General features: G+C 37.7%; 4 protein-coding genes across 5 annotated transcripts; 3 read left to right on the top strand and 1 right to left on the bottom strand.

Annotated features, from left to right (window-relative positions):
• Positions 1–544: 544 nt before the first annotated feature.
• LOC6644073 (cysteine-rich protein 2-binding protein) lies at positions 545–3,195 on the bottom strand. The gene is made up of 6 exons (XM_002066718.3): positions 3,047–3,195; positions 2,760–2,988; positions 2,545–2,696; positions 2,311–2,485; positions 1,011–2,248; positions 545–946 (listed from the first exon to the last, which is right to left on the bottom strand). The coding sequence occupies exons 1-6, from the start codon at positions 3,144–3,146 to the stop codon at positions 591–593; spliced, it is 2,250 nt and encodes a 749-aa protein (XP_002066754.1). The 5' UTR covers positions 3,147–3,195; the 3' UTR covers positions 545–590.
• Positions 3,196–4,314: 1,119 nt separating this feature from the next.
• Positions 4,315–5,523, top strand: LOC26529468 (serine protease snake). Its single transcript, XM_015178089.3, has 3 exons — positions 4,315–4,539; positions 4,595–4,802; positions 4,872–5,523. The coding sequence occupies exons 1-3, from the start codon at positions 4,335–4,337 to the stop codon at positions 5,425–5,427; spliced, it is 969 nt and encodes a 322-aa protein (XP_015033575.3). The 5' UTR covers positions 4,315–4,334; the 3' UTR covers positions 5,428–5,523.
• Positions 5,524–14,349: 8,826 nt separating this feature from the next.
• LOC111518833 (granzyme D-like) lies at positions 14,350–18,882 on the top strand. The gene is made up of 4 exons (XM_047010938.1): positions 14,350–14,592; positions 14,648–14,855; positions 14,925–15,330; positions 18,829–18,882. Exons 1-4 carry the CDS (start codon positions 14,388–14,390, stop codon positions 18,880–18,882), a joined length of 873 nt encoding a protein of 290 aa, XP_046866894.1. The 5' UTR covers positions 14,350–14,387.
• A 2,563-nt stretch (positions 18,883–21,445) lies between these two features.
• On the top strand, positions 21,446–27,221 carry LOC6644072 (protein son of sevenless). 2 transcript variants are annotated; one of them, XM_002066717.4, is made up of 7 exons: positions 21,446–22,805; positions 22,877–23,234; positions 23,301–24,229; positions 24,308–25,156; positions 25,221–26,117; positions 26,176–26,857; positions 26,928–27,221. In XM_002066717.4, the coding sequence occupies exons 1-7, from the start codon at positions 21,804–21,806 to the stop codon at positions 26,969–26,971; spliced, it is 4,761 nt and encodes a 1,586-aa protein (XP_002066753.1). In that variant the 5' UTR covers positions 21,446–21,803; the 3' UTR covers positions 26,972–27,221. The 2 variants fall into 2 exon arrangements, with proteins under 2 accessions (XP_002066753.1, XP_023032357.1); XM_023176589.2 differs by having other exon boundaries at positions 23,301–25,156.
• The last annotated feature ends 592 nt before the right edge of the window (positions 27,222–27,813 follow it).

The raw sequence follows: 27,813 nt of genomic DNA, 5'->3' as shown, positions 1-27,813 counted from the left end.
AAGCATAGTTCTACGGTTACTTAAGGAAGGCAGGTTAATTAAAAGAACTCTACTAGAATACGAAGGCATTGACATTGCGATCCCAGATTAAGCCACGAAGAGTAAATAGCAAAAACTGCTTTTGAACGGCTCATATTGAAGTGACCAAATGCATTATCCATAATCTAAAATAGGACAGACAATTCATACTATGTATTAAGACGTTTTAAGAGACTATTGTTTAGAAATTAAGCGACCAGTTGAGAAGAGTTACGATGAAAAGTCATTACCTTACATTTGATAGTGTAAAGATTTAAAGATTAAACAGACACCACTAATGAAATCAGCTTGTGCCGACTAAATGAATCTATTTCTGTATAAACGAGACAAAGCTAGACATTGTCAGCATACAAAGGCACACGCGAATAAAGATACAATGACTTATTTAGTCTTACTAAAATAAACTTCCCAATGAGATATTCAACTATACTTTTGGCCAAGCCATCTAGAAAGCCAAAATTAAACGGGATTTGCTATCTATTAATTAAACCCCTTTAGTAACCTATTTAAAGTTTTTTAAGGCTTCTTTATTTATTAAGTATGTGTCTAAACTATCTCATCAAACGTAGAAAGAATGCGTTTCGGCTTTGCTTGGAGTCGTGTGGCAAATATTTATCGTAAAAGTCAAGAATAATTTCTTCAATTTTGAAGCCAAACTTCTGATACAGCATCACAGCCGAATTGTTGGCTGACACATGCAGCGTTATATCCTTGGACATGCAAGTCTGTACGAGATGATAAAGCATTAAGGTGGCTATACCACTGCGTTGCCAATTTGGACGCACCGCCATAAACGAAATATAAGCCTCATTATAGCCGACATCAGGAACTAAAAATCCACAGCCAATTACCAATTTTTTGTAAAGGGCTACTACGCTGTAATCCGGGTAGCTAAGGCAATCACTTACTATAAGAAGAGAATTATAAATTAAAAAAAAAACGAACTTAAAGTAATTTCAATTGAGGCTTACCATCAATGCCCGGCCAGAAAACACTTTGCAGCAGGGCATTAACCGCTGGAATGTGCTGTGGACGCACATAGCACAGGTCTATGGTACCTCTGGTAGGATGACAACCGGTTATCCGATGCTGCATCTCGCACATCAATCGCAGCCAAGGTGGGGCAATGTTCTCGCTTCTAAAGATAAATGGATGCAGTATGCGTTGGCTGTAGGGGGATTTAAAAAGTTCGTATTGATCGGATCCGGCAAGACGTGCATAGAAAGAGCTCCTTGCGTCCTGCCGAGAATGTGTTATCAATTGATAGCGATCCAAAATTTGACTTTGTTTCTGGCGTTGTGCCAAAGCGGGATCCACATGTTCGTCTAGATTAAAAATGGGACGATTATGCTCTCTTTTCCATTTGCGTAAGCAAAGTTTTCGATATAGACGTCGCACAAATGACGGAATATGCAATTGCGATTGCTGATCCACAGCGAAAATCTTCTGCAGTCGTTGATGCAAGTTTTGTTCTTCATAGACACTCATTAGTGTGAGATTTTCACAGGGTATGGACTGATGTATATCATCATCATGGTCCTCACATGTCTCATGGGTCTCCTGCAACCAAGGCCAGTTTCGACGCGGTTGTTGCACGAAACCACTTGGTTTGCAGGCCTCAATAGAAGGTTTCTGGGACTCAATCTCCTCTGTTTCGTCTATTTCTTGCTCCATGGGCTCAGCCTTGATATGAATCGACGGTTCTTGCGCTTGGAAATTGGTGATCTGGACTATTCGTGGCTGATAGATGAATGGGCCGTCTTCTTTCTTAACGTCAAGTTTCTCTTTTTCAATTTGTTCCTCTTCACTATCCGCACCGCTTTGTTGGGATTGATCTTCTGCAACATCTTCGTTTAGCTCAGCTGCGGGTATTCCAAAATTTGTTTCCAATTCAAATAAACCTCCTGTTCCAGTGGGTGCTTCTAGCAATGCATCGGCCATAAAGAAATCACTTTTTCCCGTTCCAATCAGGGGCGTAGGCATAGGCATAATCCCATGCAAACTATTGAACATGCTAAGATCGTCGCCTCCTAAACTCTCGGCTAGAAAATCCATTAGGCTAGCTTGAACCGTACTTAAAGATTGTTGTGGAGCCTCCTCTACAGAGTCCGGCAGAGGCAAATCTTGCTGAATTGTATTAGCAGCAGGCAACTGAGCCGGAACCGCTGATGCCGTGTTGGCTAGCTTAGGACCACGACCCATGTAAGGACTGAAAGGTAGCAAATCTTATCAAAATGTGAAGAACATAATTAAAGTAAAAGATGTCCTCACATGGCCCGAGCGCAACCTTCACAAGAGGCAGATATATTTTCATCGGTGGGCTTTTCATCGCTGGCCACATGTGGATTATCTGTAACAGATAATTCACTGCTGCAGCTGTTCTCATCCACGGCAGGCACACGCTTATCATTACGGAGTTGTTGCCGCTGCAGTTGTTTCTTCTCGTCTTAAAAATAGAGTTTGAAAGGTGATTCAAATAATTTTAAGAGTAATCTAAGGGCTTACATTCTCTTAATACGCTCCTAGGGGTTTGATATCGTTTGGAAAGTTTCCACCAACCGTGCTCTTGAAATAGATCCAGTCCTGATTGAAAATACTCGGGACTGTTATGGGATAAGGCGCCAGACACAGATCCAGACCATTGCTTGCGACGCCGTCTAATGAATATCATATTATTCTTCGAAATCCTTTGCCTTTCCCTATCTCTTTGAAATACTCACACATGCGAACCAAATATATAATTCCAGTGCTTCCCCACGAAACTAATTATATGTGTGCGCCAGTGAAAGTATCCATGATGGCCCAATCCTTTCTGTTTAATAGACAGATTATACAAAGTGAGGCTCAAAACTAGCAACCAGGGTATCCTCTGGCGAACATAACGCTCCTCGCTGGCACAATTAATGCAAGTGAAATCGAAAAACACATCGCCGAGTAGGTCTCCAGGAGCTAGAATGGGAAATTTGGATTAGCAACAAGGACTTATTTTTCCGAAACAAGTACACACTGGCTTGTTTTAAGCATTTGATGTGAACACTGCGACTGCATTCCTGGCATTCCAGATAGTTGTCGTCTTCGATTAGGACTTGGCAATAGCCGCAATTCATGTCTAATTAAAAAATAAACAAATTCACATGCGTTAGAGATGAACATTCCTTATCGATAGTTTCCATCATTAGTGATGGACCCAAAATGAATTGTTGCTGATTTAAGTGTTTAAAAAATATGGTAAATATTTACATAGGTAAATATTTATGAAAATTCATTAACATTTTATTATTCGGTCCTGTATTAGGACATAAAATAAATCACGTATCTTTTCTGAAATATCCTATTTCAGCTCATAGCCATCATGAATGTTTAAAAACGATTAGTATGAAATCCTTAATAACTGTTTAACGACAACGACTATCGTAAAGTCCTTTTAACCACATATTCTACATAAATTATAGATTCGATTCTGGCGACCTGCAGACATTGAAAATTATCATTTTTATAGTGTCATTAAAAAGTAATAGTAAACTTAGTAATAATATATCTGAATATTGGCCGACTTCGTAAGAAATTAAGCGATTAAATTACTTTTTCTGTAACATCAATTCATCAATGAACAGACAAAACCTTCCAAATATAATTTCCATTTCTTTTTCTTCTTCTTCGTCATGCTACATGCTGCGATTGGCACGCATACACATACAGTTTACGTAGCGTTGCGTCTGTGTGTATATGCGTGTGCTCAGCTGCTCTGTGGGTTTCAAGCAAGGACGTAGTAGATCCGATTTATATTGACTGTAACGTGTGTTATATTTATCCGATCTGATTAAAATTTCGGGATCTGATGTTTTATATCCAAAACTATAATATAGGTAAATTTCATGGGGATACTCCAATTTCTTCACATATGTTTCTTCTAAAACTATATGATATAGTAGTCCGATCCTGATGATTTTCATTCACCAATTTTTTAATACCCTCTGCAAGGGTATACAAAAAATCAATAGCAATGATTGCAATTTTATATTCCTCTGCCCGGCAACTTCCGAGTATTATTTTTTCGCATTTTAAAATAATTTACAATTAAGATAAATCTGCCAACGCTTTTTTTTAATAGACAAACAAAAAAAACATTAAATTGTAAAACGCCCCCCATTGTTAATCAAATATTTAACCATTAAATGGCTTTATAAATTGATAGCAAACGGTTCTTCGATTAGTGCGAATTCAGGGATACAAATTGCTAGACGCATTATATTATATTATTTATTAAACATTCTTTATTTATTGCCTTCAAAGTCATGAAAATCACAATTATTATACTAGTAGTTTATCAAATGTCAATTTTAACTGGACAAAGAGTAGGGGAACCTTGCAATGGTGGAATATGTACACCTATTGAGGATTGTCCTTTAGCATCTGTAGCAGGATTCGACAACTACTGCGATTATTCTGCATGCTGTCCTCAAATTAAAAGGGCTTTCCGAAATTCTCCATCTGGCAGAGGTAATGAATAAATTTATGTGATTGAATTGGATATAAAGTGAATATTTATTTTCAGCATGCAAAAAATATTCAAATACTTATTGTAAAGGAAGACCTCTTATTACCAATGGGAATATAACCGAGAAGTATGAATTTCCTTACATGGTGCAAGTGGGAATAATTCAAGAGAAATCAGTAAATATATCCTTTGGATGCGGTGGTACATTAATACATGAAAGATATGTGCTAACTGCAGCCCATTGCCTTCAGACGGTTGAACAGGGGTATGATTGCGTAATAAGTATACTGAACTAGAAAAATGCTAATTAACAATAAAAATCTTGTCTAACTAGGCCAATGTTCGTACGATTGGGTGGCTACAATACAACTGATGGAGTCATAATTGAAGTGGAGAGCCGTATAGAACATCCCGAGCACAACACTACGCTTAAAATAAATGATATAGCCCTATTAAAATTGAAAACCAGGGTAGCCGTATTTAATAATTCAATTATGCCAGCCTGTTTGGCTGACTCTTCTGGAAGTGAATTAGCATCATTCACTGCAACTGGCTGGGGTCCTGCCGACGTACAAGGAACAATTCCAACTGCTTTGCTCAAGATCCAATTATATCAATTGGACCCCAAGGACTGTGATAGACCATTTGAACCCATCAATAATACTGCACATATATGTGCTGGAAAACGTAATGAAACTGAAGTGGGGGATGTTTGCAATGCCGATTCTGGTGGTCCACTGGCAATAATTCATCCAATCAGTTGCTTGGGTCAAGTCTTTGGAGTCGTTGGAAACGGTCTCGAATGTACAGAGCCTCAGTCAACAACCAGACATGCGAGAGTTTTTCACCACTTGGAATGGATTGAAAGTATTGTTTGGGCGAAAAAGTAATCAGACAGCTCATGCAACTACAATCGTTAGTTAAAAAGTCTCATAAATATATCTTAGCTATTGTGTCTCAATAAAAACATCTTATTCGAGGAGAAAGGATTTGAGTTGGTGTTGTTTAGGAAAGAGTAAAACTAAAAATCGGAAATTCCAAGTGGAAAAAGATACATCTGAAAATATGAATATTAACTCTTTTTGCCTTATTATATATTTATATATTTTTGGGTGTTACTCTAACCTACAGGCGTCTAAGCGGAAAAACTTTCTATCTTAAATGTCGCATTTCTGGGAAAAGTTATATGAAATAGTTATGCCTTATTATATATTTATATATTTTTGGGTGTTACTCTAACCTACAGGCGTCTAAGCGGAAAAACGTTCTATCTTAAATGTCGCATTTCTGGGAAAAGTTATATGAAATAGTTATCAGATTTTTATCAAATTTTACGAATTAGTTGGCCGATCTAGATGTGGTTTTACACATTCTAATGACAATAGCTTAGAAGTTTTAGTATCGGAGCTACATGGTCATATTCGACTAAATCTGAAATACATATGAAAAATCAAAGGTGAAAAGTTGAGAACAGTTGGAGTCATGCTTCATAATGCTTGGGCCTAAAGTGTTTTTGCAAAAAGAGCACACACCGTGGAAAAACATCGGTGGTGTTTTTAAATTCGCTTCCACCGGACGAAAGAGTTTGAGATTATAGAACTTCAAACGGTGGAGGTGTAAAATATAAAGCATTTCCATTGTATAAATGATTCATCAGCTGCAGCCACATCGTTTGATTTTCCACCCTTTCATCTGGAAGTCCTGAATCAATATTTCATCTCTCCGTTTAAAGGGCTCAGCTTGCACGAAATTATAAAAATTTAAAACAATAAATAAATATTATTATTTTACCACAATTAAGCGCGCCTTCATCGACCGGCTGATTCTCATAATTACACCTTTGAGTAGGAGTTGGCCGTAGTTCCCTCGGATGCCAAGTTTTGTCGTTGTCACTTCTACTTTAACTGTATTTTCTCTAGTGTTTTTTGATTTTTTGCGTTTTAACTATTGTTAAAGATAATAAGATAAGTTAAGATAGATTTCCCCGAGATCCAATATAGAACGCATTTTTTAACGACTATGTCGTGATAAGTAATTCGCTCTAAACACCCCTTGCAAAGTGGTGGTCGGAAATTAACAGAGAATTTTTAAAATTATGAATCAAGAAACTTTCCACATATTGTTTGTTTGGGAAAGCTAAAGAATAAAATAGATGTGAGATCTTTGGTATTGCTTTCATACAAGTTTTGATCATATTAAATCTCAAGTAATTATACCCTTGCAGAGGGTGTTATAAAATTGGTCAGATGTTTGTAACGCAGAGAAGGCCCTATAAAGCATATGGGCAATTCCGGAAAAAGGTCAACCACAGGACCCAAACATAAAGTACCAAAGATCTGTTTGTTTTTCATTATATTTTATTAAGATATTAAATTAAATATATATATATAAAATCTATCCAATATTAAATTTTTGGATAGAAATAGTGAAAAAAGTTCAAATGTACAAAATATTTGTAAGTAAAGTTGAGTTTGTGTTTTTAGTAAACTTGCCACTTTTTTAAGAGATTACTATTAAAATTATTTACGGCATTACAGGTTCTGTTACCGTAAAGGTTCTGCTCTTAAATAAAACTTGGATACGTAAAAAAATATAAAGAGAGCCGTAAGAGCACAAGTTTCAAGTCATCTTTTTTTTGTCGTGTGAGTGACCGAAAAAGAGTAAAAGTTTTCTTAGAACTTACATTTTTCCAGAAGAATAGATGAAAGTATATTTTTTGCGTCAAATTGGTTAAACAATCATAAAAAAAAAGAATATATTTTGTCAAATCATTTTTTGTTTTTTGTGGAATACAAAGAAAAACAAAGACAATTATACCGAAATTACAGGAAAAAAAGGCAGAGAATCCAATTGAAGTCGAAAGTAGCTTAAAAAGAAAAAGGGAATATGACCGATTGAGAGTGAGACAGATTCGGTCTAAGCTTAAAGTGGACAGCAACAAAAAGGAAAACTACTCTAGAAAGCAATCTCTTGGAAAGAAGGCAGAAAGGTCACTACCATCAAATGCAGCAAGACGAAAAATTGTGCTTGATGTTTTAAAAAAGAAATACAACGAAACAAATACCATCGATACACAAGATAAAATGTCTATCTCCGAATCGGACACACCGCAATGACTCACGAACATCTGCTGTCCAACGAACCTCCCAAACGATGCACTTGCGGTGACAGACTCACCACCAGACACATCTTAGACCAATGCCAAGACTTTGCAAGAATCAGAAGAATGATATTTAATCAACAACAACCAACAAACTTCTTAAAAACAGTCAACGAAAGCAACATTAACATCATTTACAAATTTGTAAAACAAGCTAGAATTATAAAACAAATTTAAAATAGGCTAGCAAACAGAAACTAAAAAAAAAAAAAAAAATAGGCGTCAAAGGCCATAGCAGCTAGTACGCTAAACTATATTAGACATAATATTTCATATTGTTATCTAATTATAATAAAAAAAAAAAAATAAAAAAAATGTCTATTCAAAGTCGTTTGGAAATTGCGAAAAAGTTTTTTTTTAAAAGATGAAATATCCGTCCAAGCTGCTGAGAAAAAAAAAACCATTATTGTTGATGATACATGCTAATGACAATAGCAAAAGCATTTGTATTATATAAAACCGAGATGGGTACAAGTGCCATAAGTAAAACCATATTTTACCAACAGCGTCCAAAACATATCGAGTTTTCAAGTAAGATGCCTTATAATATATGCGTTTGCAGTTATCATGCTAATTTTGCGTTTTTGCTAGAAAGTTGTGCCACTGTCCTTAAATGTCTTTCAAACAATTTTGAAAGTGTTCTAAGAACGATGTGCTGCAATATTGAGAGTGAAGAATGCATGACAGGCAATTGTCAAAATTGTGCTGATGACATTAAACATGAACTTATTCCCTTGCAATATTGGAAAGGCTAAGAAGAATGCGTAATTTGGCAGAATTGGCGTAAGTCTGATGGCCAAATGGTTTTGACCAAGTCCTCAGGACCACTACATGTCGAAATAAACGAGCTGCAGGATGGGTTACCTATCTTTAAGGAACACTTCTTTGTTAAACGTTGCCAGCAGAAATATTTTGAAGCCATCAAAGCCAACGTACAACAAGATGAAATTGTATTGCAAATAGATTTCCCCGAAAACTATCGTCTACAATGCCAAAATGAAATTCAAAGTGCACATTACAGTTATAAACAAGTAACAATTTTTACATGTGTGGCATGGAAATCGTATGCTTCGATTATCTGCAAGATCATAGACGTAATTAAAATGGAAGAAAAGATTTTTAAAAAAGTGTACATATTTTCTGATGGTAAATGCAGTCAATTTAAAAACAAGTTTATAACGTGGAGCCTGCCTGACTTTGTGGTACATTTTCAATGCGAGGAACTAGAATGGAATTATTTTGCAACCTTCCATGGAAAGGGGGCAGTTAATCAAGTGGGTGCCGTTGTAAAAAGAAAAGTGTGGCAAATTCAAAAAACTTAGAAGGATGCTCTTCCGAATGCCTTTTCTTTTTACGAATGTGCCCGTAATAACATAAGTTAAACTGTGTTTTTCCTCAACAGACGACATAAAAGAACTATCAACCAGAATGAACCAAAGATGGGAAGCAAAATGGGCACAATTTGAAAATAAATTTTTCTATTCTCTAATATTAAATGAATAGAGTATTTATTAGTCGGTAACAACTCATAAATAATCCCTTTCTTATTTTGGTTTGTATTAATAGCTGAAATGCTAATGCATTAACTATAATTTTCCATGTAAATGCATTGAAAACTGTACTGGACTAAAAAATGCCGTGTGAGTGACTCAGAAAATAATTTTTAAAATAGGTCGAGGCCAATATGAAAAAATCATAAGTCAACAAATGAAGCTCAACATTTCTAATATATGCAAAAAATATGCAAAGTTTAAAATTCTCAGACAATTCGCAGAGTTTGAGGATTGTTAGCAATGATGTCTAAGCCCATGCATATATGATATTATGTGAGTGACCGCTCTTTGCAGCTTTTTTCTCAACAGATAAAAGCAGGATGCCCAAAATTTTTATTACGATTGATAGTACTCTAAAAGTACTTTAAAAAATTATTAGTGCTGAATTGTAAAAAATTTGATTTTCTTTCATTTATTTCACATATAAAATTTTATTCTGCTTCCGAAAGTCGTCTGAGTGATTTCGGAATTGCCCATATATACATATATAATTGATCAGCATCTACAGCCGAGACGATCTAGTCATGTCCGTCCGTCCGTATGAACACCCAGATCTCGGAGACTATAAGAGCTAGGAGCCACCAAATTTGGTATTTACATATGTATATTTACTTAGTAAATGCGCACATTTTGTATGTGTACAAATTTTGACACGTTCATTTCCGCCCCGTAATTTGAAAAAATTCGATTATATCCCATAATTTTCTACCTTGAAATTTGATCAAAATCGGACTAAAAATAGCTCAGTTATGCATACATATAAACGTTTTTTCATAAGGCCGGAGTTGGCCGTTGGCTGGTGGGGGCGCTAGGGTGCTCGCGTGCCTGATTGAGCGAGATATGCTTGTGCAAAGCATGTGAACAGAATTCTTTTAAAATACGTAAATGCATTTCTTATTATAAATTTGAAATATAATAAATAACTTGTATAAAGATACATATATGATGTAAGAATATAAGTGATATAAACGTATGAATGGAAAAAATCTTTAATGAAGTCCGATTTTCTGCATACCTAATGTACTTCCCAATTTTCATTGCCTTGTATTTAGCATTTTTTTGATAGTTTCTTTATGAAGCTGGAATTAGAAACTTTGCATTTAATGCAGCAAACACCTACTGGTGCGAAAAAAAGGTACTGGCGAGTATTTGATATCGTTCCGGTATAGCCGCATTCGTAGAGAAGCTTTCCTGAACTTGCTATGTACACATACATATGTTTTCGTTTTGTAGGTTAGATCTAAATGCGTGCTCACAACTGTGCAGCAAAAAATCACATCCGTGGTACAAAATCATCATTGATTGATGACAGCTTTCACTGAGCAATGTGTGACGATATCGAAAATGAAAGGCAAGGAAATAAAGAGGAAAAGAAAATGGCCTCGAGACCAAATTTAGCTTGTCATTCTATCGTGTGCTTTGCTGTAGCATTTTTTCAAAAATCATTTATTGAGAAAAAAAATCAGATACATGTACAGTAAAATCAATCTTCATATTAAGTTCTAAGAAATCGCTAATTTTATTCACTCAACACACATGAATGTGTTACAAAATTTTCGAAGCTTTCTAAGTCGACAACATTAAAATTTAGCAATTTTGTTTGAATTGTATTAAACGCAGATCAATAGATTTCCACATGACGGGCAAATACAGCCTTAGACATCAGTCTAATGACCCTGAATTTGAACATAAAGGTGATAATCCCGATTATCTGGATCCCGATCCAAAAAAAAAAATTGAGTGAAATTGATAAAAAATAGATTGGTAAGTGCAAAATTGCAAATTGCAAGCAACTATGTACATTCAACACATCAGATGACCAATGCATTCAGAGACAGTTAAAAAATTCAGGAGTTCTACTTGACGGATAATGTAAGTCGCATATTGCCTGGTCGAAATGACTGCAAGTCTGTGAGAGAAAATGGCACGCGCATTCTTAAACAAAAAAATATTGTTTAAAAAACTTAAATGATTGCACATAAAATTCATACGGAATTTTCCTGATATGCACATTAATTTGTCTTCATTTACATGACAAGAATGTATTTTAGCAGGCCAATGGGGGCCGGATAATTTTAGTTTCTGCAAAACACATGAAACTAAAATTTAAAACAATCAGGCAAAAATTAAAGAAAAAGTAGATCGATTTTTAAGTTGGATATCGTGCTCAATTTAAAAAGATGTGCGAAGATGCAAGTTTTAATTGCTTTCTATTTAACTGTCCTGGTCCGGCCATTACTCAGCTTCGATCTTTGCTAGAATATAGCGCTATATCTAAGATAATGGTTAAGCACACTAATTTCAATACATTCATAAATAATAAATTAGTCGAACATGACCTATCAGTTAACGAATTTCTAGTGACTTACCAGAAGTTGTAAGGCATGACTTCCGAGCAAAAGCCCAGCACATCTACATACATACATATTAAGGTAACCGTAAACAAACTGTTCAGATGCTTTAGATGCAGGCTGTGCAGACGCAACTTTGGTCCAGTATAAGAGCCGCATTTCAAAGTGAAACAGATTAATTTTGTTATAATTTCGTAAAATTTGCATCTTGAAGCACATTCGGTTCACCTATTTAATTCCAAACTACTCAGCTGTTAACCGTGGCTTGCAGTGCTGGGAACACAGATACGGCGTAGGAATGCCGTTGTTCAACACTCAGATGCAGCTTAGGAATGCCGTTGTTCAACACCCAGATGCGGCTTAGGAATGCCGTTGTTCAACACTCAGATGCGGCGCGTGGCAAAAATACGTTACCCAACACTCACTCCTAGTTGTGCGGTAATATCCACTGTCAATAGGTTAGACGCATTCTTCCTTACATTGACAATTGAAAAACAGTTTAAAAGCGGAAATCTTGGTAATAGTTGAACATGTTTTTGGATAAGGCACATTTTTCTTGGTCATTGAATTAGACGTACTTTATTAAATTTATTTTTTGGTGAAGTTTAACTTCCTTTAACTTTTAAACTGCTTTTACTCGGTTTGGGACTGATGCTACTAGTTTTTTTGTGGTTTCCGAGCCACCCACTTCTCAATAAGGACAGTTTTTAGGTAATTTTTAATTTTCGGTCACAAGCCCACAAATTATCGGTCAGGTTTGGTAATTCCAAAAGTGTGCTTCGGGTCGTTACACTGGTAGTATCGGAAATTTTATTTTTTCCTGCTTTCTTTCATCGTCATCATTCTTATGGAATAACTCTTGGGCAATTTTTTCTCGTGCCAAGCCCTTGTCCACCTGCGCTTCGTTTTCCTCTTTCGGACTCGTAGGTGGGACTCAATCGTTTGTAACATTTCTTTTTCTTCTGCGTAAGTTGTCTTTGTGTCAAACTAAATTTTCCTAAACATTATTCCTTTCTCTTCAATTAGTTCACAGTCCTCTTCCTCCAGTCCATCATCAAGATCCTTTGATTTATGCTTTTTACGCTTATTACAGCACTCTATGACACTTACAGTATTTTCATTCGATGTCTTTGTTTCTCTTTTTCGGCTGGAAGAATATCCAAAAACCATTTATATATGGACTTTTCCACCGCGTAGCTAAGGATGTTCTCAATTGTATTGAGATCGAGACTTTTAGCTGGCCACTCCATTAGCTCAAAATCTTGCTCTTTTATCATTACACAATCAATTTTTTGCAATGGCCCAATGTGCCACCAAGTAAAGCATCCCAAAACTCCTACATATCTCCTCCATGATGTTTTTGCATACCCCATACCCTTTGCAAACCAATTGTATGTCTTCGTATATGGATGAACACAATACGTCAGAATTCGGCACGCATACACACACAGTTTTTGTAGCGTTGCGTCTGTGTGTGCAAGCGTGTGATATGCTGTTTTGAATGATTCTGACCAATGACGTATAAGGCTGCTGGCAGCGCTGCCGGCAGGGTTTGAGCAGAGCTGATTTATATTGACTGTTTTATATATCCGCTCGAATTAAAGTTTTGTGATCTTATGTTTTATTTCCAAAACTATCACATTCCTGTGGTAATGATACTCCAACTCCTACACCTATATTTTTTATATCACTATGTGACAGGCAGAGGGAAGCTAATCCGACCCCACATAGTATACATATCTTTGATCAGTATCAACAGGCGAGTCGATCTAGCCATGTCCGTTTATCCGTCCGACTGTAGAAACACGCAGATCTCGGAGACTATAAGAGCTAGTGGTATGTAGAGTCGTGTAGTATGTAAATGTATAGAGTTAATTGGAATTTTGGTCACGCCCTCTTACGAGTTACATAAAACTGTTTTTCTTAACAACTATAACAGCTAAAGACATCAACTTTGGTATATATACATTAGTAAGCGCGCAGAAACTAATTGTTCACACTTTTTGCCGCGCTCACTTCCGCCCCCGCAAATTAAGCAAAACTGATTTTCTCAAAAACTAACAAAGCTAAAGTCACCAAATTTAGTATGTATACTGGCTTAGTATGCGCGCAGAATATATACGTATATTCAAATATTTTGCTACACCAGCTTTCGCCTCCATAATTATAAAAAAAACCGACTGCCTCTTGCAATTTTTTGACTATCGCAATCAAATTCAGACTAATTAATCTTATCTGTTTCTACCAAACTTCCAAATTTTATTGACGACTTACTTCATTATACTTCATCTCACCCAGGTTATAAATTGCTTAGATTGCCAAGTTTAATCCCAATAGCTTTTAAGGTTTGAGTAAAACGCATAGGCACTGACGGATGGACATGGCTATATCGACTCAGTTTCTCATACTGATCAAGAATATATATACTTTATGGGGTCGGAAACGTCTCCTTCTGTGCGTTACAAACATCTGACAAATTTTATAATACCCTCTGCAAGGGTATAAAAAAAATCAATAGCAATGATTGCAATTTTATATTCCTCTGCCCGGCAACTTCCGAGCAATAATTTACAATTGATATAAATCTGCCAACCTTTTTTTTTAATAGACTGAAACAAAAAAAAAACATTAAATTGTAAAACGCCCCCCATTGTTAATCAAATTAAATGGCTTTTTAAATTTATAGCAAACGGTTCTTCGATTAGTGCGAATTCAGGGATACAAATTGCTAGACGCATTATATTATATTATTTATTAAACATTCTTTATTTATTGCCTTCAAAGTCATGAAAATCACAATTATTATACTAGTAGTTTATCAAATGTCAATTTTAACTGGACAAAGAGTAGGAGAACCTTGCAATGGTGGAATATGTACACCTATTGAGGATTGTCCTTTAGCATCTGTAGCAGGATTCGACAACTACTGCGATTATTCTGCATGCTGTCCTCAAATTAAAAGGGCTTTCCGAAATTCTCCATCTGGCAGAGGTAATGAATAAATTTATGTGATTGAATTGGATATAAAGTGAATATTTATTTTCAGCATGCAAAAAATATTCAAATACTTATTGTAAAGGAAGACCTCTTATTACCAATGGGAATATAACCGAGAAGTATGAATTTCCTTACATGGTGCAAGTGGGAATAATTCAAGAGAAATCAGTAAATATGTCCTTTGGATGCGGTGGTACATTAATACATCAAAGATATGTGCTAACTGCAGCCCATTGCCTTCAGACGGTTGAACAGGGGTATGATTGCGTAATAAGCATACCGAACTAGAAAAATGCTAATTAACAATAAAAATCTTGTCTAACTAGGCCAATGTTCGTACGACTGGGTGGCTACAATACAACTGATGGAGTCATAATTGAAGTGGAGAGCCGTATAGAACATCCCGAGCACAACACTACGCTTAAAATAAATGATATAGCCCTATTAAAATTGAAAACCAGGGTAGCCGTATTTAATAATTCAATTATGCCAGCCTGTTTGGCTGACTCTTCTGGAAGTGAATTAGCATCATTCACTGCAACTGGCTGGGGTCCTGCCGACGTACAAGGAACGATTCCAACTGCTTTGCTCAAGATCCAATTATATCAATTGGACCCCAAGGACTGTGATAGACCATTTGAACCCATCAATAATACTGCACATATATGTGCTGGAAAACGTAATGAAACTGAAGTGGGGGATGTTTGCAATGCCGATTCTGGTGGTCCACTGGCAATAATTCATCCAATCAGTTGCTTGGGTCAAGTCTTTGGAGTCGTTGGAAACGGTCTCGAATGTACAGAGCCTCAGTCAACAACCAGACATGCGAGAGTTTTTCACCACTTGGAATGGATTGAAAGTATTGTTTGGGCGAAAAAGTAATCAGACAGCTCATGCAACTACAATCGTTAGTTAAAAAGTCTCATAAATATATCTTAGCTATTGTGTCTCAATAAAAACATCTTATTCGAGGAGAAAGGATTTGAGTTGGTGTTGTTTAGGAAAGAGTAAAACTAAAAATCGGAAATTCCAAGTGGAAAAAGATACATCTGAAAATATGAATATTAACTCTTTTTGCCTTATTATATATTTATATATTTTTGGGTGTTACTCTAACCTACAGGCGTCTAAGCGGAAAAACTTTCTATCTTAAATGTCGCATTTCTGGGAAAAGTTATATGAAATAGTTATCCGATTTTTATCAAATGAATTAGTTGGCCGATCTAGATGTGGTTTTACACATTCTAATGACAATCGCTTAGAAGTTTACGAAGTTATTGATAAAAGTCACTGTTAATAACATTGCCTATCGGAGCTACATGCTAAAGGGGTCAGGTGAAAAGTTGAGAACAATTTGAAACTGTGTAAATTATTTTGTTACATTGTACAGTTTTCATTACAGAATGAAAAGCGAGCGTGCGTATTTCCCTCCAAAATTGAGTCAAATTGAAACTTATTGCTTATTTTATCAGTTGGAGTCATGGTTCATAATTCTTAAACCTAAAGTGTTTTTGCAAAGCAATCTTTCCACACATTGTTTACGTGGGAAAGCTAAAGAATAAAAGAGATCGGAGATCTCTGGTAATGCTTTGATGCAAGCTACACGTTTTGATCATATCAAATCTCAAGTTATTAAACCCTGGCAGGGTGTATTATAAAATTGGTCAGATGTTTGTAACGCACAGAAGGACGTTTCCGACCCCATAAAGTATATATATTCTTGATCAGTATGAGAAACTGAGTCGATATAGCCATGTCCATCCGTCAGTGCCTATGCGTTTTACTCAAACCTTAAAAGCTATTGGGATTAAACTTGGCAATCTAAGCAATTTATAACCTGGGTGAGATGAAGTATAATGAAGTAAGTCGTCAATAAAATTTGGAAGTTTGGTAGAAACAGATAAGATTAATTAGTCTGAATTTGATTGCGATAGTCAAAAAATTGCAAGAGGCAGTCGGTTTTTTTTATAATTATGGAGGCGAAAGTGGGTGTAGCAAAATATTTGAATATACGTATATATTCTGCGCGCATACTAAGCCAGTATACATACTAAATTTGGTGACTTTAGCTTTGTTAGTTTTTGAGAAAATCAGTTTTGTTTAATTTGCGGGGGCGGAAGTGAGCGCGGCAAAAAGTGTGAACAATTAGTTTCTGCGCGCTTACTAATGTATTTATACCAAAGTTGATGTCTTTAGCTGTTATAGTTGTTAAGAAAAACAGTTTTATGTAACTCGTAAGAGGGCGTGGCCAAAATTCCAATTAACTCTATACATTTACATACTACACGACTCTACATACCACTAGCTCTTATAGTCTCCGAGATCTGCGTGTTTCTACAAACGGACGGACAAACGGACATGGCTAGATCGACTCGGCTGTTGATACTGATCAAAGATATGTATACTATGTGGGGTCGGATTAGCTTCCCTCTGCCTGTCACATAGTGATATAAAAAAAATAGGTGTAGGAGTTGGAGTATCATTACCACAGGAATGTGATAGTTTTGGAAATAAAACATAAGATCACAAAACTTTAATTCGAGCGGATATATAAAACAGTCAATATAAATCAGCTCTGCTCAAACCCTGCCGGCAGCGCTGCCAGCAGCCTTATACGTCATTGGTCAGAATCATTCAAAACAGCATATCACACGCTTGCACACACAGACGCAACGCTACAAAAACTGTGTGTGTATGCGTGCCGAATTCTGACGTATTGTGTTCATCCATATACGAAGACATACAATTGGTTTGCAAAGGGTATGGGGTATGCAAAAACATCATGGAGGAGATATGTAGGAGTTTTGGGATGCTTTACTTGGTGGCACATTGGGCCATTGCAAAAAATTGATTGTGTAATGATAAAAGAGCAAGATTTTGAGCTAATGGAGTGGCCAGCTAAAAGTCTCGATCTCAATACAATTGAGAACATCCTTAGCTACGCGGTGGAAAAGTCCATATATAAATGGTTTTTGGATATTCTTCCAGCCGAAAAAGAGAAACAAAGACATCGAATGAAAATACTGTAAGTGTCATAGAGTGCTGTAATAAGCGTAAAAAGCATAAATCAAAGGATCTTGATGATGGACTGGAGGAAGAGGACTGTGAACTAATTGAAGAGAAAGGAATAATGTTTAGGAAAATTTAGTTTGACACAAAGACAACTTACGCAGAAGAAAAAGAAATGTTACAAACGATTGAGTCCCACCTACGAGTCCGAAAGAGGAAAACGAAGCGCAGGTGGACAAGGGCTTGGCACGAGAAAAAATTGCCCAAGAGTTATTCCATAAGAATGATGACGATGAAAGAAAGCAGGAAAAAATAAAATTTCCGATACTACCAGTGTAACGACCCGAAGCACACTTTTGGAATTACCAAACCTGACCGATAATTTGTGGGCTTGTGACCGAAAATTAAAAATTACCTAAAAACTGTCCTTATTGAGGAGTGGGTGGCTCGGAAACCACAAAAAAACTGGTAGCATCAGTCCCAAACCGAGTAAAAGCAGTTTTGGAACAAAAGGGGACCACACCAAATATTAAAGCATTAAAATGGAAGTTAAACTTCACCAAAAAATAAATTTAATTAAGTGCGTCTAATTCAATGACCAAGAAAAATGTGCCTTTACCCAAAAACATTTTCAACTATTACCAAGATTTCCGCTTTTAAACTGTTTTTCAATTGTTAATGTAAGGAAGAATGCGTCTAACCTATTGACAGTGGATATTACCGCACAACTAGGAGTGAGTGTTGGGTAACGTATTTTTGCCACGCGCCGCATCTGAGTGTTGAACAACGGCATTCCTACGCCGCATCTGTGTGTTGAACAACGGCATTCCTACGCCGTATCTGTGTTCCCAGCACTGCAAGCCACGGTTAACAGCTGAGTAGTTTGGAATTAAATAGGTGAACCGAATGTGCTTCAAGATGCAAATTTTACGAAATTATAACAAAATTAATCTGTTTCACTTTGAAATGCGGCTCTTATACTGGACCAAAGTTGCGTCTGCACAGCCTGCATCTAAAGCATCTGAACAGTTTGTTTACGGTTACCTTAATATGTATGTATGTAGATGTGCTGGGCTTTTGCTCGGAAGTCATGCCTTACAACTTCTGGTAAATCACTAGAAATTCGTTAACTGATAGGTCATGTTCGACTAATTTATTATTTATGAATGTATTGAAATTAGTGTGCCTAACGATTATCTTAGATATATCGCTATGTTCTAGCAAAGATCGAAGCTGAGTAATGGCCGGACCAGGACAATCTCTACAGTTAAATAGAAAGCATTTAAAACTTGCATCTTCGCACATCTTTTTAAATTGAGCACGATATCCAACTTAAAAATCGATGTACTTTTTCTTTAATTTTTGCCTGATTGTTTTAAATTTTAGTTTCATGTGTTTTGCAGAAACTAAAATTATCCGGCCCCCATTGGCCTGCTAAAATACATTCTTGTCGTATAAATGAAGATAAATTAATGTTCATATCAGGAAAACTCCGTATGAATTTTATGTGCAATCACTTAGGTTTTTTTTTTTCTCTCTCACAGACTTGCAGTCATTTCGACCAGGCAATATGGGACTTACATTATCCGTCAAGTAGAACTCCTGAATTTTTTAACTGTCTCTGAATGCATTGGTCATCTGATGTGTTGAATGTACATAGTTGCTTGCAATTTGCAATTTTGCACTTACCAATCTATTTTTTATCAATTTCACTCAATTTTTTTTTTTGGATCGGGATCCAGATAATCGGGATTATCACCTTTATGTTCAAATTCAGGGTCATTAGACTGATGTCTAAGGCTGTATTTGCCCGTCATGTGGAAATCTATTGATCTGCGTTTAATGCAATTCAAACAATATTGCAAAATTTTAATGTTGCCGACTTGCAGATTGGTTTTAATGTACATGTATCTGATTTTTTTCTCAATAAAAGATTTTTGTAAAAATGCTATAGCAAAGCACACGATAGAATGACAAGCTAAACTTGGTCTGGAGGCCATTTTCTTTTCCTCTTTATTTCCTTGCCTTTCATTTTCAATATCGTCACACATTGCTCAGTGAAAGCTGTCATCAATCAATGATGATTTTGTACCACGAATGTGATTTTTTGCTGCACAGTTGTGAGCACGCATTTAGATCTAACCTACAAAACGAAAACATATGTATGTGTAGATAGCAAGTTCAGGAAAGCTTCTCTACGAATGCGGCTATACCGGAACGATATCAAATACTCGCCCGTACATTTTTTTTGGACCAGTAGGTGTTTGCTGCATTAAATGCAAAGTTTCTAATTCCAGCTTCATTAAAAGAAACTATCAAGAAAATACTAAATACAAGGCAATGAAAATTGGGAAGTACATTAGGTCTGCAGAAAATCGGACTTCATTAAAAAAAGATTTTTTCCATTCATACATCTATATTATTTATATCTTACATCATATATCTTTATACGGGTTATTATTGTGAGTTTTAGGAAAAACACTCCAGAAAAAGTCTCTTTTGACTGATCACACCTTTAATAGATAAATAAAATCTCGTTGAAATTTAAGACCACGTTCTTGTGATAGAAAATGTTTTTCTTTATAATACAAGTAACTTGTAAACAAATTCAGCCTTAAATCGTTGGGCTCATTGTTTTTAATGCTAGATTCTTTTTCATTTTTCCTTAATTTGTTGGGTTGCCTGAAATATCCATCTTTTAAGACAATTTACAGTAGCAAAGAACGTATTTTCAAAATGAAAAAAAAAATTATTTACATCGCGTAGATAATGTATTCCACTATTTACAAATGATTTCCCATTTTGGTTATCGACAGCGAGTAATTTCAGTTTATGTAAATTTAAGACTATTTTCGAAATACTGGGAAATATAATGGTAATGGTAAGCGCCTGAGGAAACAATACAAAGAAAGGAAATAATTTGCATTAACTTGTGTTATTTTTACCTGATTGTTATCCCTATTATATATATTGAATTGAAGACAATAGATGTAATATAATCTTTAAAGATTATTTAAATATTCCCTGTGCATTCTTAAAGTATTGCTTTCAACGTTAAGAGAATCATAATCCTTATACTTAAATCAATATGTAATTGTAAAGTAGGAGACCCTTAAGTGGTGGAAGATACAGGTACAGCAATTCCTGTTTTTCTCGAATTAAAATAAATAAAATATAAAGTAATTAAATATTTATTTTTAAGCAATTAAGAAATGTTCGAATACCTATTGTATTTCCTTCTGATGGAAATATATCCGAGAATTTTGAATTTCTAGTTGCTATGCTCAAGACTGAATTAGACCAATTGTGTCTTTTATAGCATATACAAAACACAAATCCTTTTGTGTCTTTCCATGCGGCTGGATTTAATTTATATGGACGAATTTTCTTTTTCTTTAAATAGATTGAAAGTTATCGTATAACGGAGAAAGTAATTAAATAAAATTTCTGCTTAGGAAGTAAAACTATTTTAGAAAAATTGTTTTATAAATGCATTTGGGTAACTATATCGAAACTATATTTAACGATAAGTTTCACTTACAAATTAATTGCAGCTTTACATGAAGCAAGTGAAAAGAAAATTTTGTAATCATAATAAATAAATAACTTTATTAATGTTTTTAATAAGGTAATGCAAATACCATTGTTATTTTATTTGTACTTTTTACCTCCAGGTTTTTAAATATCTGAATAATCTCAATAAAGGGCAAGTGGACAACATTTTTTGAATGCGTTTCATATTCCATCGGTTCATTTAGAGGCTACCTGCTAGACGCTTACTTTCATTTAACAGCATCATTTACGAGCGATGTAAAAAAAAAAAAATAATAATAGGGGGTGTTTTGCTCTTCATAATAATACAACAAACAACAACGATAGAGAACGAAATCAGTGGAAAATAAACTAAAATTCCGCTCGCAAACAAAACAAAAAAATGAGTCTTAGATTAAAACAGACAAAGTTGCTTGGTGTTAACAAATAAAACTCAAGCGAAAATGCTTAGTGCTGCAATAAATGAAGAAAAAAAATTGTTAAAATTATCAGTTCTCTAAAATGTTAATTAACAGTGCGAGGCTACTGCAGCCTACAGACTTTGTGTGTTTTTTTGTTTTTGTTTTTAAGCTAACGGAAAATTAAGTATACGTACACAGATAGAGCTTAAAACAACATTAGGAATAATAAGTGCCGCTGCAAACATGTTTTCCGGCAGCAGCGGAGGCCATAGTCATGTCATTAGCTGTGCAGATGCTCTGCAGGATTGCGATGGCTATGACTTCACGAAAAATGAAAATGCAGCTCGCTGGCGTGGTCTATTCATACCATCGCTGCGCAAGGTGCTGGAGCAAGTGCATCCGCGGGTAACAGCCAAAGAGGATGCTCTAATGTATGTGGAGAAGTTGTGTTTGCGCATTCTGGCCATTTTATGTGCCAAGCCGCTGCCCCACTCCGTGCAGGATGTGGAAGAGAAGGTTAACAAATCGTTTCCATCCCCCATCGATCAATGGGCGCTCAAGGAAGCACACGAAGTGATTAATTCAAAAAAGCGTAAAAGTGTCCTACCCACAGAGCGTGTTCACTCGCTGCTCCAGAAGGATGTGCTCCAATATAAGATTGATAGTTCCGTCTCAGCTTTCCTGGTGGCCGTTCTCGAGTACATTTCGGCGGATATATTGAAAATGGCCGGGGATTATGTTTGCAAAATCTCGCATTGCGAGATCACCAAGGAGGACATTGAGGTGGTAATGAATGCCGATCGAGTGCTCATGGATATGTTCAATCAGAGCTCTGACCTGAAGCAAAACGTCCTGCCCAGTCCCCTCTCGCTGCCTCCGCAGAGGGCTAGCGCCACATACGAAGAGACTGTGAAAGAACTCATCCACGATGAGAAGCAATATCAGCGCGATCTTCACATGATTATTCGAGTTTTTCGCGAGGAACTGGTCAAGATAGTGCGCGACCCGAAGGAGCTCGAACCCATTTTCAGTAACATCATGGACATCTATGAGGTGACAGTGACGCTTCTGGGCTCACTCGAGGACGTCATAGAGATGTCGCAAGAACAAAATGCTCCCTGTGTGGGCAGTTGCTTTGAGGAACTTGCCGAAGCGGAGGAATTCGATGTATATAAGAAGTATGCCCATGATGTGACCTCGCAGGCCTCCCGTGATGCCCTCAGCCAATTGTTGGCCAAGCCAGACGTAAGTACAACTTAATCTCATTCCCCCCTTCCGACCTAATTGCTAAGCCAATATTATATTGATCCCCACAGGCTTTATCCCTGATCTCTGCTGGCCATGGCTTTCGCGATGCCGTTAAGTATTATTTACCAAAGCTCCTTTTGGTCCCCATATGCCATGCCTTTGTTTACTTCGATTATATCAAGCATTTGATGGATCTCAGTTCGTCGCAGGATGATATTGAAAGTTTTGTGCAGGTTCAGGGTCTGCTGCATCCTTTGCATTGCGATCTTGAAAAGGTAATGGCTGGTCTGTCCAAGGACCGTATGGTTCCAGTCAGTGGACGCGTGCGACGTCAATTGGCGATTGAGAGAACTCGGGAGCTGCAACTCAAGGTGGAGCACTGGGACGACAAAGATGTGGGTCAGAATTGCAATGAATTTATACGCGGTGAGTGGATCTACTCTTCTTAATATATATCACATGACTAATCCTATTTATTTCGGATCTATGCAGATGATTCTCTAAGTAAACTCGGTTCAGGCAAACGCATTTGGAGCGAACGCAAAGTGTTTCTCTTCGATGGGTTAATGGTCCTGTGCAAGGCCAATACAAAGAAGCAAACCCCCTCGGCCGGATGCACCGCCTACGATTATCGGCTGAAGGAGAAGTTCTTCATGCGACGGGTCGAGATCAATGACAGAGTCGACACAGATGAGTTAAAAAATAGTTTCGAGCTGGTGACCCGAATGCAGCCTGCTATTGTTTTGACTGCCAAGAATGCACAGCATAAGAACGATTGGATGGCCGATCTAATAATGGTCAATACAAAATCCATGCTAGATCGAATATTGGACAGCATATTGCAGGATATTGAACGCAAACATCCGTTGCGCATGCCCAATCCAGAGATCTACAAATTTGCCATACCCGACAGCAGCGAAAACATTGTGCTGGAGGAGCGCGAGAGCGCCGGAGTGCCCATGATCAAGGGGGCAACGCTGTGCAAGCTAATCGAACGCCTAACCTATCACATTTATGCGGATCCGACATTTGTGCGTACGTTTCTCACCACATATCGATATTTTTGTTCACCCCCCCAACTGCTTCAACTGCTAATCGAACGGTTCAATATACCCGATCCGAGTCTGGTCTATCAGGATTGCGGAGCTGGCGGGGCTGGTGGAGCTGGAGGATTGGCTGGCGGTGGTGATAAGGAGCACAAGAACTCTCAGCGTGAGGATTGGAAGCGTTACCGCAAGGAGTTTGTGCAGCCGGTGCAGTTCCGCGTCCTCAATGTCCTTCGCCATTGGGTGGATCATCATTTCTATGATTTTGAGAAGGATCCCACATTACTCGACAAATTGCTGCATTTTTTGGAGCACGTAAATGGCAAATCCATGCGCAAGTGGGTCGATTCTGTACTCAAAATTGTTCAGCGTAAAGTGAGTATAAGCCTTTTCTTTGATATTGTCTGCCATTTGCTAAGGATTCATTTTTTGTTTCTTGTCTCCATTGAACAGAATGAACAGGAAAAAAGCAATAAAAAGATTGTCTATGCCTATGGCCATGATCCGCCACCCATTGAAAACCACCTGAGTGTGCCTAACGAGGAGATCAACCTACTCACCTTACATCCTCTAGAGCTGGCACGTCAGCTAACGCTGCTGGAATTCGAAATGTACAAGAATGTGAAGCCATCGGAGTTGGTCGGCTCCCCATGGACGAAGAAGGACAAAGAACTAAAGAGTCCCAATTTGCTCAAAATCATGAAGCACACCACCAATGTGACCCGGTGGATCGAAAAATCGATAACAGAGGCCGAAAACTATGAGGAGCGTGTGGCCATTATGCAGCGTGCGATTGAAGTGATGATGGTTATGCTGGAACTGAACAACTTCAATGGCATTCTCTCGATTGTGGCCGCTTTGGGTACGGCATCGGTGTATCGCTTGCGCTGGACATTTCAAGGACTGCCCGAGCGCTACCGCAAGTTCCTCGACGAGTGCCGTGAACTGAGCGATGATCATCTCAAGAAATATCAAGAGCGGCTGCGATCCATTAATCCGCCCTGTGTGCCATTCTTTGGTCGGTATTTGACCAATATTCTTCATTTGGAAGAGGGTAATCCGGATTTGCTGGCAAACACGGAACTAATCAATTTCTCGAAACGTCGAAAAGTCGCCGAAATTATCGGTGAAATTCAACAGTATCAAAATCAGCCATATTGTCTTAACGAGGAGCCAATTATACGGCAATTTTTGGAGCAACTTGATCCATTTAGCGGACTCTCAGACAAGGAAATGTGCGACAATCCATACAAAGAGAGTTTGCGCATTGAACCGCGTGGTTGCAAGACATGGCCTAAATTTGTAAGTACTCAAGCCTTTGGAGAATATCAGAAATCGTTTATGAAATATAAATCTTGATTTTTAGCCCCGTAAATGGCCGCACATTCCACTCAAATCGCCTGGCATCAAGCCGCGTCGTCAGAACCAGAACAACAGCAACAGCAAAACTCAGCCCCAAACAGCTGCCGCAGCAGCAGCAGCAACATCTGCAGCTGCGGTCGTCGTGCCATCTACCACAAACCACAATCCTCCTCCATCCAGCATAGAACCACCACAAGGGGCGGCCAACGTGTTGGGCGATCAAAGTCCCCAGCATAATCCTCATGCTTTCTCTGTATTCGCGCCAGTCATTATACCGGAACGCAATGGTACCAGCTGGAGTGGCACACCTTTGCATCATCCGGCCAATCGTTCGGACACTAACAACGGAGAGGTGGCGGCGCCAGCCCCCCATTTACCTCGAAAACCGGCAGCTCATGTATGGACCAACAATGCAATGGCAATGACTGCAAATCCTACGGATACGTTTAGCCCAAGTCTGCTGGAACAGCAGCAGCAGCAACAGCATCAACTACCAGATACCACACACAATCCATTCGCTATGGCAATGACCGATGCAGATGCTCCCCCCTCACCGTTACCAAAACTAGTAGTTAGTCCGAATCGGTCACCATTCCATGCGCGAACTCAATACAGTCCCACGCATAGCATAGCCAGTACGGTGACTCTCACGGGAGCAGCGACTAGTTTAGCAGGAACAGAAGGAGGAGATTTGAGTCCTCAGCTTGGTGGCTTCTACTATAACAGCGCCCATCAGACCGGACAAGTGGGGGCAGTGCCCATTTCTCCGCATGTAAATGTTCCAAGCGTTTCGAATATCGAGTATCGGGCAGTGCCGCCTCCACTGCCACCGCGACGTAAAGAGCGCACCGACAGCTGCGCAGATATGGCCCAGAAGCGCCAGGCCCCAGATGCCCCAACGGTAAGATCAAATGTGAACGGTTTAAGATAATTCTTTACTAATCTAATGGCTCTTGCAGTTACCCCCACGCGATGGCGAACTAAGTCCGCCGCCTATACCGCCGAGACTCAATCATTCCACGGGCACCATAGGCAGCCATGGTCGGCATAGTCATGGCCAGGCAAAGGAGTTTGCGGGCAAGAACAGTTTGCTTCTGCCCAATACTAGCAGTATTATGATACGTCGGAATTCGGCCATAGAAAAGCGAGCAGCAGCAGCTGCGCAACAGCAACAGATGGGAGTGTCCAGCTCTTTGGGCTGCAATCAGACCACCACTTTTGTCACTGTGTCACAGCCGCAGGCAACAACAGGGTCTGAGGAGCAGCAGCATCCGCCGCAATCGATCTCACCGGCGTTAAGCTCGTCGACAACTACATCACCCATGACCCCCATGACTCCCATGTCCCCGCACATTCCCAGCAATCCTGTCGAGAGCACTCATCAGCTTCGCTTGAAGCCGCAACAACCCCACCAGCAATCTCATTCGATACCTACCCATCATCACCAGCATTCTCATCATCAGCAACATCATCATCCGCACCCGCATCCACTCCCACATGCCCATCCACAGACCCACAATGCCAGCCAATCACAAAACCGCTCGTCCCCAAAGGAATTCTACTCCATTTCTACGAGTCACGAGGGCACCCCCAAACTTCCACCAAAACCTAGTCTAAGCGCAAACTTCTATAACAATCCAGGTAAGTGGAACTGCTAATCTTCATGGCGCTACAATGTTCTAATTTTCCCAATTTTTGTTTTCTAATTCAGATAAAGGTACGATGTTTCTTTACCCAAGTACAAACCAAGAATAATATTGCCTGGCGATGTGATAGGACAAAAACACAAGAAATTAAACAAATATATATATATACAGAAAATACGAAAATGATCCGTAATATTTGTCGGCATGAAATTGAAATTAAAACTATATATATATATAAATATATATATCTATTCACACATACTTTGGTATGTGTGTGTTCTAGTAGAAAGAGAGTTATGCATATTAAGAACCGAATAAGACCTGAAGATTTGTATTATTCGAAACTCACAAAACACACACACACACAGACACGCATACAAAAATTCAAATAAAATGGAAATTATGTTATTATATAATAATTATAATTATTATTATTATTATTATAAACAATTGTAAATATTGAAAACCAACAACATTGTATTGATTATAAAACAATAAAGTATAACACTATTGTTAAACAGATTCAAGTTGAATTATTTTGTACAAAAATTAGTTTATTACAATTGAAGAAATGATAACAACAATTAGTCCTTTCCTCGTTTCCAAGTCCGAATGATTTTGTCAATAACAAAAAAAAAATGTTCATTCATTAGGATTTCTATTTAAATTCAAATTAACAATAAACAAACCAAAAACAAATCTATTTAAATAAAGTTTGGCAGCTGACAAAAGCAACAAGTCGAATTCGACGCAGAATTGCTGTCGATTTAGTTTTGAAATTGACTCGGAAAAGGGAGAACGCCGAAAACTAACTAGAACCTAAAACTAGACTTAAAGTATTACCTACCTTGATTTTTCTTTTTATATCTTTTAAATTAAGAGAAGGAGACAAACACAAACTTTATATATTCTTGATTAGCGTGGAAGAACAAGTCGATATGCCTGCCCTTC

Source organism: Drosophila willistoni, assembly GCF_018902025.1.
Source record: "Drosophila willistoni isolate 14030-0811.24 chromosome 2R unlocalized genomic scaffold, UCI_dwil_1.1 Seg167, whole genome shotgun sequence".
In the NCBI taxonomy this organism is placed as follows: domain Eukaryota; kingdom Metazoa; phylum Arthropoda; class Insecta; order Diptera; family Drosophilidae; genus Drosophila; species Drosophila willistoni.
The sequence above is the reverse complement of the archived record's forward strand: the minus strand, read 5'-3'. Positions and strand labels throughout refer to the sequence as shown.

What these genes read in the sequence shown, in the direction of transcription:
- LOC6644073 (XM_002066718.3), bottom strand. Translation starts at nt 3,146, where the DNA reads ATGAATTGCGGCTATTGCCAAGTCCTAATCGAAGACGACAACTATCTG. An exon ending in CAAATGCTTAAAACAAGCCA is followed by an intron (nt 2,989 to 3,046) that starts GTGTGTACTTGT and finishes TTCCCATTCTAG; the next exon opens with CTCCTGGAGACCTACTCGGC. An exon ending in TAGGAGCGTATTAAGAGAAT is followed by an intron (nt 2,486 to 2,544) that starts GTAAGCCCTTAG and finishes TCTATTTTTAAG; the next exon opens with ACGAGAAGAAACAACTGCAG.
- LOC26529468 (XM_015178089.3), top strand. Translation starts at nt 4,335, where the DNA reads ATGAAAATCACAATTATTATACTAGTAGTTTATCAAATGTCAATTTTA. An exon ending in AAATTCTCCATCTGGCAGAG is followed by an intron (nt 4,540 to 4,594) that starts GTAATGAATAAA and finishes ATTTATTTTCAG; the next exon opens with CATGCAAAAAATATTCAAAT. An exon ending in CTTCAGACGGTTGAACAGGG is followed by an intron (nt 4,803 to 4,871) that starts GTATGATTGCGT and finishes TTGTCTAACTAG; the next exon opens with GCCAATGTTCGTACGATTGG.
- LOC111518833 (XM_047010938.1), top strand. Translation starts at nt 14,388, where the DNA reads ATGAAAATCACAATTATTATACTAGTAGTTTATCAAATGTCAATTTTA. An exon ending in AAATTCTCCATCTGGCAGAG is followed by an intron (nt 14,593 to 14,647) that starts GTAATGAATAAA and finishes ATTTATTTTCAG; the next exon opens with CATGCAAAAAATATTCAAAT. An exon ending in CTTCAGACGGTTGAACAGGG is followed by an intron (nt 14,856 to 14,924) that starts GTATGATTGCGT and finishes TTGTCTAACTAG; the next exon opens with GCCAATGTTCGTACGACTGG.
- LOC6644072 (XM_023176589.2), top strand. Translation starts at nt 21,804, where the DNA reads ATGTTTTCCGGCAGCAGCGGAGGCCATAGTCATGTCATTAGCTGTGCA. An exon ending in TTGCAATGAATTTATACGCG is followed by an intron (nt 23,235 to 23,300) that starts GTGAGTGGATCT and finishes GGATCTATGCAG; the next exon opens with ATGATTCTCTAAGTAAACTC. An exon ending in AGGCCCCAGATGCCCCAACG is followed by an intron (nt 26,118 to 26,175) that starts GTAAGATCAAAT and finishes TGGCTCTTGCAG; the next exon opens with TTACCCCCACGCGATGGCGA.